Here is a 13,449-nt window from a genome sequence, read left to right as displayed (position 1 = left end):
GTTTACAACCCAGAAGGCTAGATTTTCATAGTCACATTAGTCAGGTCTATGGCAAGAAGAGCAGGATTAGATTATGGAATCCTGAAAATGGGAAATGTGTATTTTAGCTCTCATTAATCAGTGAGAAAGATAAGGCAGGACCTCCTTGATGCCCTTGCTCTTTCTAATTCTCTCTTGACTTGGAGAAGGTTGCTTCCCATTTAGAAGATACAAAAAAGAACGTTCATCTCTTCTAGTTGTGCCAGATTTCAAAAATATCTATTCCCAGGCTCAGAATTCCACCATAGGCTTGATTTTTCAGCTCCTTCTCCTCTCTAACACTTTATTTTGGGAGAGTAGGGTCATCTGGCTGTTTTAGATTGGTGTATGACTTGATTGAAGAGTCTTGTGTGGCACAGAGTAGTAGGTGGCAGTATTGCAACTAAAACTCTCCCCACGACCTGGGTTTGATCACAGCGGAGGCTGGATTCTCAGGTAGACTTAGCCTTCCATCCTTCTGAAGTTGGTAAAATGAGCACCCAGCTCGCTGGGGAAGGTGACGACTGGCAATGGCAAACCACCCCGCTATAGTCTGCCAAGAAAACATCGTGACTCGATGCTTGCACAGGGGACCTTTCACATTACTTGATTGACTGGGTGGATTGACTAGGTATGCATAACTGGATCTATTTCAGGTGAAATTCCACCTCACATAGGATAGTTAACTCAATTAAACCCTTTTTGGTTTTCCCACAAGAAACTAATCCCACCACTGACTTTGTTATGTAAGAGACACTACAGGGCCAATGTCTCAACATCAGTTTTAGAAAATGGGCATTGGACAAAATAATCAATATAGTTCACAAAAGACATGAGCAGATACAACTTTTTAATCTGTTTTCCTTTCTACTATCTTTGGTCTAATAAGGAAGAGATGAACTTAGAATTATTGGTTTGATTTAGAAAGCTTACATGATTTCTATTATTTAGCTAATAAGTTAGTTTGTAATAAACTGCAATTAGGGGCCTGACAAATACTCACTGTCACGTTCGAAAGCCAGTTTGGTGTAGTAGTTAAGGCACTAGACTAGAAACTGAGAGACTGTAAGTTCTAGTCTTGCCTTTGGCTTGAAGCCAGGTGGGTGACCTTGGGCCAGTCACTCTGTCTCAGCCCTAGGAATTTTGTTGTTGTTTATTCGTTTAGTCGCTTCCGACTCTTCGTGACTTCATGGACCAGCCCACGCCAGAGCTTTCTGTCGGTCGTCAACACCCCCAGCTCCCCCAGGGACGAGTCCGTCACCTCTAGAATATCATCCAACCACCTTGCCCTTGGTCGGCCCCTCTTCCTTTTGCCTTCCACTCTCCCTAGCATCAGCATCTTCTCCAGGGTGTCCTGTCTTCTCATTATGTGGCCAAAGTATTTCAGTTTTGCCTTTAATATCATTCCCTCAAGTGAGCATTCTGGCTTTATTTCCTGGAGGATGGACTGGTTTGATCTTCTTGCAGTCCAAGGCACTCTCAGAATTTTCCTCCAACACCACAGTTCCAAAGGATCTATCTTCCTTCTCTCAGCCTTCCTTATGGTCCAGCTCTCGCAGCCATATGTTACTACGGGGAACACCATTGCTTTAACTATGCGGGCCTTTGTTGTCAGTATGATGTCTCTGCTCTTAACTATTTTATCGAGATTTGTCATTGCTCTTCTCCCAAGGATTAAGCGTCTTCTGATTTCCTGACTGCAGTCAGCATCTGCAGTAATCTTCGCACCTAGAAATACAAAGTCTTTCACTGCTTCTACATTTTCTCCCTCTATTTGCCAGTTATCAATCAAGCTGGTTGCCATAATCTTGGTTTTTTTGAGGTTTAGCTGCAAACCAGCTTTTGCACTTTCTTCTTTTACCTTCATCATAAGGCTCCTCAGTTCCTCTTCGCTTTCAGCCATCAAAGTGGTATCATCTGCATATCTGAGATTGTTAATGTTTCTTCCAGAGATTTTAACTCCAGCCTTGGATTCCTCAAGGCCAGCTTGTCGCATGATGTGTTCTGCATACAAGTTGAATAGGTAGGGTGAGAGTATACAGCCCTGCCGTACTCCTTTCCCAATCCTAAACCAGTCAGTTGTTCCGTGGTCTGTTCTTACTGTTGCTACTTGGTCGTTATACAGATTCTTCAGGAGGCATACAAGATGACTTGGTATCCCCATACCGCTAAGAACTTGCCATAATTTGTTATGGTCCACACTGTCAAAGGCTTTAGAATACTCAATAAAACAGAAATAGATGTTTTTCTGAAACTCCCTGGCTTTTTCCATTATCCAGCGGATATTGGCAATTTGGACCCTAGTTCCTCTGCCTTTTCTAAACCCAGCGTGTACATCTGGCAATTCTTGCTCCATGAACTGCTGAAGTCTACCTTGCAGGATCTTGAGCATTACCTTACTGGCATGTGAAATGAGTGCCACTGTTCGATAGTTTGAACATTCTTTAGTGTTTCCCTTTTTTGGTATGGGGATATAAGTTGATTTTTTCCAGTCTGATGGCCATTCTTGTGTTTTCCAAATTTGCTGGCATATAGCATGCATTACCTTGACAGCATCAGCCCTAGGAATTAGGCAGTGGCAAACCACTTCCAAAGACCTTGCCAAGAAAACTGCAGGAACCAGTCCAGGCAATCACTAGGAGCCAACACTGATGCAGAGGCACAAAAAATCCCACCCTCCAAATATTTAAACAATTGCAAGCTATATAGTTTAGTTAGTCTGGTACCTGTTACATTTTTTGGACTACCAATTTATTTGCTATTTATACTGTAGAATGATTTCAACTGATCCCATTCTCATCACAACCAACTATAAACCAATCTTCTATTGATCTTCCATCTGATTTACATGCAGCAAATTCCAACCTCAGTATATCCAAATAATGCAAGAAAGACTCCTATCTTAAATTCTGGAAAATGTTTGCCAGTCAGTGTAGGTAATATAAGGGTAACTGGATGAATTATACTTTCTGATGTTCCTACATTTGTATCCTTGCCACATCCAATCACAGCCAGTTCCATAAATTTGTCATACATTAGGGATGTCTGTGTGTATGTGTATATTGCTGTGTGTGTTAAACCTAGGTCAAAGCCAATGCTTCTAATTTTTTCATTTAATTGGTGACACTAGGGATCAAACTTGGTAAAACTGTATATACATAGAAACATACATGCCAAGCATGCATTATGACATTTCTTTGTATTCACTTGGTTTGAATGTTGGTTCTGTGACTAAAAGGACAGAAGAGCATTCATTTCCAGGTCATATGGAGATACAACAATATATTTAGTGATTATATGGAAGAGCTACAGTTCAGACCTGGAAAAAAAACATTATTATGTTGGTGTTTCTCATAGTAATCTTGGGCCATTGGTACTCTAATTAATTCTTCTCTCTGATTGTTTTTAAGGTCGCCAAGTTATCCTCCACCAGGCTGTGGGAAAAACAAATCAAAACTGAAACCTGAACAAGATGGTATCTCAAAAACCCACAAGTTATTGAGGAGGACTTGTTCTAGCACAGTTAAAGCTGAGGACTCGTGTGTGGCAAAATCTCACAGAACCTTTGGTCGCTCGCTGTCCAGCGATCCCAGGGCGGAACACACAATGACCATTAAACCACACAAACTCTTGAACCACTCTTGCTCTGTGGCCATCAAGCAGGACGAATGCATCACATTAAAGCCCCACAAACTGCTGAGTAGGCCATGCTCTGGGGATATGCGATGTGAGCACAACAGTACTTTGAAGCCCCACAAACTTTTAAGCAGGTCTTATTCCAGTAATCTTAGGATGGATGAATTAGATGGGTTGAAGAACCACAAGTTACTCAGCAAGAGTTATGCCAGTGCCCCCAAATCATCTAAAATGGAACTTTTCAAAGAACCCACAATAGCAGAGGGCAGGAGACTCTCTCTTACCTCAGGGCTTATTGGTATCTTAACACCATCCACATCTTCGCCATCGCCATCCGCTGTGCGTAAACAGTTTTCTTCTGTCAGCTTTTGTTTCCTTCCCGCGTATTTTTAGAATGGTTCAATGCACAAGTGCATACTGAGGTGCAACCAACTCTTAGAAGGTCACAGTGTCTTTGTTCATAGATTTGCTGTGCTGTCCAATCCCACTAAAGCTCAGTGAACTTTATCACATTAAAAACGTTGCAACTTTAGAAAGTCCCCCCCCCCCTTTCTGCATATCCACAGACTTGTAAACATTGTGAGCCTCAGGCACCACTGTACAATTCAGTATGATGGCCCAGGTACCACTGCCAATGAATGACCCGAAATTTCATGGGAGAGGCCAGCTTGTGAGCTTCGTACACATTTTGGAACATTATTTTAATTTTGTTGGGGATTATGTGATTATTGTTTTCAGAGGTGACAGGTAACTTGCTCTGAATTACCAGTCCTTGACCTGTAGCAGTGAACCTTGCTGAATTAAATTATCCCCTTATTCTTGACAAATATTGGAGGTAAAATTAAGAAATGTGTTACTATATGACTCATTCATTGCTGTAGCATGTATCAATTCTGGATGGATGGATTTTTCAGCAAATTGTGTTGATATGCTGTGGGTGGGAGTGCATGTCTGTGTTTCGTATTTGTAAGTTATCAGTGTCATATACTAATGCATATATCCAGAATGCTTTTGGCATTTTGTCATTATAGCAATATTTGATGGAGTTAGTATAAGCAACCTTCTTTCAGTCATTGCATAGTTTCTTAAAATAGCTCTCAAAAGATATACTAAATATTGCCACAAAATATAATGGGAAATTCTCAGTACTCAGAATAGAATGGTCCACCTTTTTTCCTACCATGAAAGGAGAAATGTTCATAGAATAAACTCTGTCATGACTTACACTAAACAATCAACTTTTAAATTATCCTGCTATGAACTACTACTTCTTTGTGGTAATTAGTGTATACAGGACATAATATTTGAACGGAAACATACATAAATGTTGGTGCTACTAGCACACATCCACCAATATAATCCCTATTTGAAATAATTAAGAAAACGATTGTTGTGGTCTGCAGTTCCCAGAATTCCCAGCCAGCATAACCATTGGTCATATTAACTGGGAATCATGGGATTTATAGTCCCACTGTCTCTGGAGGGTACTCAGCTAGGAGGAAGTGAGTTTAGCCTTTGGTGCAAACTACAGTCGTCTTTATTCGATGGTGATGGTGATGGTGGTGGTGGTGATGAATGATGATGATGATGGAAGGATCTCTCTAGAAGTACATTATTACTATGTGATAGACTAGAATTCCTTGTAAATTTCTGGCCACACTCCTAAGCGTTGATGTATAGTGAATAGTTGGTCTCTGTATACCTAGGAGAATCTTCTGACCTATATCTCCTTGCAGCCTCTAATTAGCTGTGACCCAAGAGTTGTATTATTACTGTTCCATTTCTGGATAATGTCTGAATAGTAATATATTTGGAGGGGAGGAACCAAGCTTGAAGTAGTTTGTTAGTTTGAGGAGCTGAAATAAGGGAATACAACAAGAACCTTAAACAAAATGTCGCAATACTATCACTTCCTGACAGGAGTGTTCCTATCCAATGATGTCCTCCTTTAGAAGCCTTTCCATTCTGCCCCAGACCCATTTTTGTTGTTGTTGTTCCCCTCTCAACCCCCAAGTAATTTTACAGACCATGTTAGCTGATTGGGATATAGCCCCTCATATTTGTATGTTGTTATTATTTCTGCCTTTGGTTTTCTCTGAACATGTTGATAACTCCCTCTTATTTCTCAGTTCTGGCTACGTTTTCTGTTGACACTCACTAGTTGAGTCTGTTATTATGGGAAGCAATGACCCATATCAGGCAGTATTTCCAAAAGGGTTTCTATAGTATATATTTATTTAGATTTATAAATCCCAGTGATTAGTTTTCTTACAGGAGTTGATGTTTCAGGGAATAAAACATTTTTGGACAAACAGTTAAGGAAATCACACAAAAATATGTACAGTCTTCTTTCTCTTCCTCCTCCTCCTCCTTTTTGTCTGAGTCCTTGGCTGCTTACAGCTCAGAGAGAGAGATGCAAAACTATTCAGGAGCTTTGATTCCCAAAATTAATCCACAGAACAAAGCTGAGAATGCTTCTGTGCTTTGGGAGTAGAGGAACAAGCTTCACAAAGTTTCCCAGCCTGAGCTCATTTGATAAAGTCTCATTGTGGACTCTTTGGAAATCTGTTCCAGACAGATAAATGCTCATAACTTGTGCAAGACTTTGAACTTCCTTGCACACTAGTGCTGACTTTGATTTGAAGCTTTTTGGATCAGGGCTCAGCTCTGATGAGGAAATAAGCTTTTTCAGGCCAAGGGTGACACTCCATTAAGGGATGCATCCCCCAGAGTAGGCAAAGCTTAGACAAAATCAAATTGTGCTTTAATTTTAGTAGCTTTAATTGAATTACATGCAGTTATTAGTATTGCTTTTTAACTTTTTACCCCTTCCATCATGTTAAAATTAGAAATAAAGGCTTTTTTGGAGCCACAGGCAACCCTGAAGCTTCAGGTTGTGTTCCTCCAGTAAAAAAAGGTGTTCTAGACATTCATAGTAATTCCAAAATAACTGCAGGGATGGAGAACCAGGAAGGAAGAAAGAAAGGAAGGAGGATGTGGAATAGACTTATTACGAATTAGGACACTGGGTCTTATCACCAAATATGGTCTTGATTGGAGGAAGAAACTCCAAAATCTCAAATAGAAATCTTTCCTAGACTTCTTTTAATTAATAGTGATGGTCATTGAATGGGATATTTTATATTCAAAGCACATGCTACCACTCAGTAGTTACCCTATTAGCACAGGACCCTTTTTGATCCTCTATATCAATCAATCAATTTTATTTTGGTCATAGACCAGCATACAACTAGTAACATAACAGTTATGCTAAAATACAAATACAAATAAAAAGTCATATTGACAGCGTAAAACAAGGTAAAGATGAAACTACCAGGTCAAAATTACAGAGTGCAAGTATTAAAAAACAAAAGGATCCTATAAAATTACAACAAATTCTACCATGAATAATCTAAATACTATAAACAACAAGGGCAAATAACTATAAAAGGACATAAGCAGTACTAAGATTTGTAAAACACTGCAAGAATGTAAAACTACGCTAACTTATATTATCAAATTAAATCAATTTTTTCTTCAGTCATAGACCAGCAATTAAACCAGAAAATTCACATCTAATTAGAATAAAAGAGAAAACACTGAAAAAATTCTAGGAAAAATTTGCAGAGGTATTGCGGCATGCTGTACAAATTATAGAGCAATATTTAGCTATGGTCAATGAAATAAAATCAGATTGGTCTGATAGAAACAGCTTGAGATAAAAAGAACCTGAACAACCTGGATGTTCAGTAAAAAGTTGAGATGATAATTTCTGATGATTATCTGTATAGAGGGGACAGTATAAAATGACATGTTCCATCGTTTCAATTACTCCTCTACCACATGGACACAATCCTTGATCGAAAGGGATATTTCAATATCTCCCTTCGATAACATCTGTTGGAAGGGCATTAAATCTAGCCAAGATAAGGCCCTTCTAAATTTTGGAATCGTTATGCAGCTAAGATATCTGGCTGGTTGGAGAAAATGTGTAGAATGGCCCAAAAAAGTGTTTTTAGGTAAAACTGATGAATCTGATTGTAGCTCTAAATCAACGGCCCGTTGTTTGAGATCAGCTAGTGCATGTTCATAGCCCAACAAGATGATGGCTGCCCCTGAAAAGCCATATAATTGCAGTTTGGCATGTATTGCCTGGCACCAGGAAGATTGAAAGCTTCCCAAGCCAACTGGGAAGAAGGAAAGCTTAAGCCAATATGAAAAAGTATAAATCCAAGCTGAAGTTTCTATTTTTAGTAGGCCAGCTTCACAGCGAAGCACCACGTTAGGGACGAACGAGATACTTGAAAGATAGATCTTAGAAACTTGGATTGGACTCTTTCAAGAGAAAAGAATGACCTGTAGGGGCCCAAGCGTGCTCCAAAAAGGAGCTGAGCTCGGATCTTAGCTGAGGAAACTTTAATTGCTGCTGGTATACAGTATATTGAGCTCCTTTGGAGAAATAGAAAGATTGTAGTGCTGACACTGTTTTTTGTGCACTTAGGCTGACATAGTCAGCATGGAATTTGCGGTTATCTGTGGCATGAAAAACAATCCCCAAATATTTAAAGGTCCTGACTTGCTCTATTAAATGATTGTTTAACCGCCAGACATGTGTCTTAGGGCACTTGGCAAAAACCCTAACCTTGGTTTTTGAGTAGTTTATTTCCAGCCATTCTTCTTGGCAGTGCTCAGCAGGCATACAGAGTGCCCGCTTCAGGCCAATCTGTGTCTGAGAAAGCAACACGGCTTCATCTGCATATAAAAGAACAGAGATGTGTCTGTTTCCCAGTTTTGGGGGATGAAGAGATGGGCTGTTCAGTTTGTCTACGAGAGAGATAATATATAGATTAAAAAGAAGGGGAGCTAGAATACACCCTTGTCTCACTCCTCGCTTGACTGGGATTTCCTTGGTGCAATATCCATAGATACATCGGACCTTCATCTGGGAGTTTTCATAAAGCTTATATATAAGGACAAGCAATCTATCAATCGAGGAAGAGTTCAATTTCTCTCATAGTTTGGCTCTAGCAATGAAATCAAAGGCACATCTAAGGTCAATAAGTGCTGCATAGTGTGTTGAGCAAGCTCTGGAGGAATATTTCTCAACTAGATGTTGGAAGGTTAAAGCGCGGTCAAAGATTGAGCGGCCTTCTCTGAAGCCTGCCTGCTCATCAGCCAAGATATTCTCAGTTATAACCCAATGGAGGAGCTTATTGTATAGGTGTTTAGCATATAATTTGCTAACCACACTGAGAAGGCTGATGGGCCGATAATTGGCAGGTGAATCTCTGCCTCCTTTTTTATAGATTGGGGTCACCAAAGCTAGACCCCAATCATCAGGTACTTTAGTATATGTCAATATAGGTGAATAGGGAAGCCAAAACAGGTGCCCACCAATCTAAATTGTTGCGAATGACCTCCGCTGAAATGAAGTCATCGCCTGGAGCTTTGTTTGATTTCAGCTGCTTAATCAGGTTTATGATCTCAGAGCCTGAGACAGGGGGCCAGGAGGGGAGCGAGTGAGCTTCATAGTCTAGTCCCCTCTTCAGGTACAATGATCTGAAGTGGTCTTTCCAGGCTGAAGCAGGAAGAAGAGACGAGATTCATAAATTAGAGGAAGCAGATTGGAGTGTTACACGTTTCCAGAATAAAGCTGAATTCTTTGAACTAGTAGCAGAAATTAGATGATTCCAGGACTCTCTCAGAGCCTGCCTGTTCTTTGCCTGTAGCAGCTGTTTGTATTTCCCCTTGAGGAGCAACAGATCCTGAGTTGAGTAAGAGAGAGGATCATTTTTATATTCCTTAAAGCATGAGATCAGTTGTTTCTTAGCTGCATGACATTCGCTATCAAACCAGGGTTGGTTGAAAGAGTGCTGATTCCTATTTACACCAGCTGGACGAGTGGAGAGGATTGGCTGAAGAAGCTGAACTAGTTGAGTATAAGATGGCAAAATTTGGTCAGGGGACCTGTCATCTAGTATAGCTGTATGAAGTTGAAGTGCCTCATCAGTGGAGAGCATTTGGGTTAATTTGTCCTTCATGTGAGCTGTCCATTTCATTTGCATTTGACCCATGAGGGTATCTTCAGATGGAATAGGATATATTTCCAAAAAGGGAACACCAAAGGGCTTCAAACACAGTATGTTGGGACAGTGATGACTCTCGGGGCAGTTGTCAATCTGAAACCAAAGGACCGAGGAACATAGATTTCTTGATATGCAGTGTAATCAGTCAAGGAAGGCCTTATGCCAGCCCAATGTGAAAACTCTGCAGGATGGTCCGTAATGATGGTACCATTCATAATTTGGAGATCCAACTTGTACAATGTCTGCAGCATATACAGGCCCCTAAAATCTCCAACGTGATCCTTAGATTCTCTACTTAAGGAGAGACAGTCTGCAGTTTAGGTGGAGTTTGGAAGAATTTGGCAAACAACTGATTATCATTTGGGCCTAATCTGGCATTTAAGTCCCCTGCTATAACAATATAGGCAGTCGGAAAGCGTAGTTGAATATTATTGATGTAAGTTTCTGCTTTTGCCCCAATTTCTGTAACACACGGTCAAGTGATGTTGGGTGGTATATAAAAATTAATAAGGAGCAATTTCTCAGCAGAAAAGTTAAGAATGACTGTTTGTGCAAAATTCTAAAATGAGTCAATTGACATGATCTCAGTGTTAAGAGCAGTTGAAATATGGATGCTCAAACCAGCATGATGCCTCCCTCATCCAACGCTGGGAGCAGCTGGGAGGGTTAAGGATTTATATCCCACAATAAACAGATCATTAATTGACCATGTCTCTTGGAACATGAGAAGGTTGAATTGGAAAATGTAGCTTATGAAGGCAGGATCTCTATTTCTGACTTCCCATCCAGCAATGTTCCAAGAAAGCAGGGATAGTGATTCCTTTGAGAATTTAAGTCAACTGGATCTTCTAGGGGAGGATCTGGGGGATAAAGGGAGGTCCCCTAAATCAGGTTTTGGACTTGGGATGGAAGGAGCTTTAGAAGCAATGATTGTTTTGATAGCTGGACTTTCATGTAGTGGCTTACTGGAATCTAAAAGCTCCTCTTTAACATCATTACAAGGGGCTAGCAACTCAGCCCTCTGGTCATCTGAAAATGCCTGATGTGTTTTGGCCATTCCCTTCTCATCCAGTGAAATCTGCTAATGCAATGTTTTAGGTGTTGCGAGCTCAATAAGTGGCTCAGCAGTGGCAATAGTAGCCAGCAGAGTTTCCTTAAGACTGTCCAGCCTTTGCAAAATATCTTCTTGCTCGACCTTGGGCAAGACTCCAAAGGCACTGATAAGAGCAGATTCGTCCATATCCAACTTAGCCCCGTTTGCATATTCATCTTACTCCCATGTCCTGGCTTAGCCAAGGACAAACTGGGGGTGGGGATACTGTTGTTAGTAACAGGCTTGATCCTCTATATCAGTGTGAAACCAGGCAAAAGAAGTGCCAGCCTGATCAGCACTGGTCTTCAGTTTCTCTTGGAGTTTTATTATTTAAGAATATTGAAGCAGCATTTTAAAAAGGAGAGACTGTTATCCCTGTTTTTTCCTTACAAATCAATTATTTTCAACTTTTTTCCCCTACTGTATTGGTGAATGAATGCACTAGGTACGGAACTAGGTACAGAATTACTAAAAAAGAGCCAATTGAATTCCAGTGAAATAGCAAATAGTTTTGAGTGCCCTCTGAGAACTGAGAAGTGTTTAGTTTGCATGGTTATATTATAGGTAATACTAAATTATATCAAAGCTAATGCATCTTCAACTTACAGCATTCCTGACGTTACTTCTGTTTCTTTTTTCTTTCTTTTTAAACAGCCAAATTATGGTGCAAAATCTGTTCCAATAAGAGACCATGGCTTTCTTGTGCAGGTAGGACAGAATGCCAGATCAGTTTTATAGATTTGGAGGAGGCTGAGCTGCTTGTTAATTATTTTAAGCAGATTGTATTATCCTCTTTTCTGTTGTTCTCAGACAATTGAGTTTGCCGAGCAGCGGATACCAGTACTCAATGAGTACTGTGTGGTTTGTGATGAGCCACATGTATTCCAGAATGGACCCATGCTCAGGGTAAGTCAAATAAACTTCACAACAAACTATGTAGTATGGTGTGATATGTGTGCATGCGCTCCTTTAGGAAGTTTACAGGGGAGGATACGATAGAATCATATAATCCACATAGTCTGATGCTATGATTTATAGTTTTGTTTCTCATGCTTGTCATGTTCCTCTTTTTGATTCTATAATTCTTATTCGAGGCAAAGGAGATAATGCATATTTAAAATGAAAAGAAAAATGACTGTCTGAGCAAACGAGATCAGATCTCAAGGTCTTTTGCACCAGTTTAGTATTAGATGTAGCAACAAAGGACAATGGAGGTAAACATGTACACATACCCATCCACTTTGTCTCAGCTGAAGTCTTTTTATTGTGGAGTTGAGATGCCATAGAATAAGCCTGGAACTTTTGCATGTGCTGAGTAATGGTCCCTTCCAACTCCCAGCTAGCACCTTCATTCTGCTGTGGTAATAAATCGTAACAAGTTGAAACACTAGGTAGATAGACAGCTTGGCTAATTTGCAGATGTGGGGGGAAAAAAACTAAGCGGGGTCATATTTGTTTAATACTTGGATTGAAGACACAATGGGTACCTCACAAGGTATCATTCCCAGGATCTTCTCAAAGTGGTGCCGATAGGAGAGCCTGTGCATCTTAGGTGGCTGTTTTGTGTGATGGACTGGTAGAGGCATAACTCTAGTTTGGCATCCATTTCAGTCCATCCCTCAAGGTGACTCCTTCACTGAATCTAAGTATGTGGTCAGTCTTTCTGGAAATGCAGTGTCGTCCATGTGCACCATAGACACTGGATCAGCCTTGGTAAATATTGCAAAGTCCCCCCTCCTCAAATTGTATCTCCAGTCCATGGTTATGGAGAAGAATAATGAGGCATTTCTATATGTACTGAAAGAACATGGTAGGGCAACAAGTCCTGCCCATTGGTTCAAGTCCTTGAAGGGAATTAAGTGATGGCTTTTCAGAGGAGAAGGAAGAATATGTGGGGTTTTAATGATGGACAGGGCTCACATTATGTCAGAATCCTCACATGCAGTCATTGAATGCATTATGGATGCTTGTCTCATAATCTTATATTAATACTATAATATTAAGGTTACAATATTTCAACGCTAACGCCATGTTGAAAATATCTTCTGCATTTTTTCTTCTTTCACTTAAATGGGAGAAATGGCTTTCAAGTTTTCTTTCAAAGGAAAGGAAAGATTTGGTGAAATTCTTGAAGTCATAAGGCATCTTAAGGTCTTCATGAATATCCTTCTGCAGCATCTTTGGTTTCTATTCTATTCCAAAGAAAGGCCATCCAGACAACAGCTTGGCTGTCAACCTCCTCCTGCCTGGGCCACCCCATTTTCCATCTCTACTCAAGCAGAGCTTTCTGAGCGATGGTCATTTCATTTCTGCCCTTTTGGAATAGCTCTTTGAGTAAAACTTCAGGGAGGCTGGATGCCTAATTTCAGCTTCTTAGCACATCACAGAGAGAGTGAGCTATCTGTTGCCTTCTCTCTCTTTAGATAAACAGCTTCAAAGGGATCCCAGAATAACAATGAAGGGATTAGGAACTGAAGAACTGAGAATTCACAGCTGGACCTAAGCAAGGAAACAAACAAACAAGACCTACTGGGGGAATGGTTTTCCCATCCCCACTCCTTACAGTCGATTTGAATTTGGACAAACACAGGGTCCTTCCAGAGAAAGAGACTGACA

At 40.3% G+C, this 13,449-nt stretch overlaps 1 protein-coding gene across 1 annotated transcript in view; it reads left to right on the top strand.

Moving 5' to 3' along the window:
- PARP8 (poly(ADP-ribose) polymerase family member 8) overlaps window positions 1-13,449 on the top strand; it is a 179,070-nt gene that overhangs the window by 121,035 nt on the left and 44,586 nt on the right. The window contains exons 12-14 of the mRNA XM_063295680.1: window positions 3,429-3,993; window positions 11,488-11,541; window positions 11,644-11,739. Of these exons, the coding sequence (XP_063151750.1) occupies window positions 3,429-3,993; window positions 11,488-11,541; window positions 11,644-11,739 (715 nt within the window). The remainder of the gene's footprint in view (window positions 1-3,428; window positions 3,994-11,487; window positions 11,542-11,643; window positions 11,740-13,449) is intronic.

Source organism: Candoia aspera, chromosome 2, assembly GCF_035149785.1.
Source record: "Candoia aspera isolate rCanAsp1 chromosome 2, rCanAsp1.hap2, whole genome shotgun sequence".
Lineage (NCBI taxonomy): Eukaryota > Metazoa > Chordata > Lepidosauria > Squamata > Boidae > Candoia > Candoia aspera.
The sequence above is the reverse complement of the archived record's forward strand: the minus strand, read 5'-3'. Positions and strand labels throughout refer to the sequence as shown.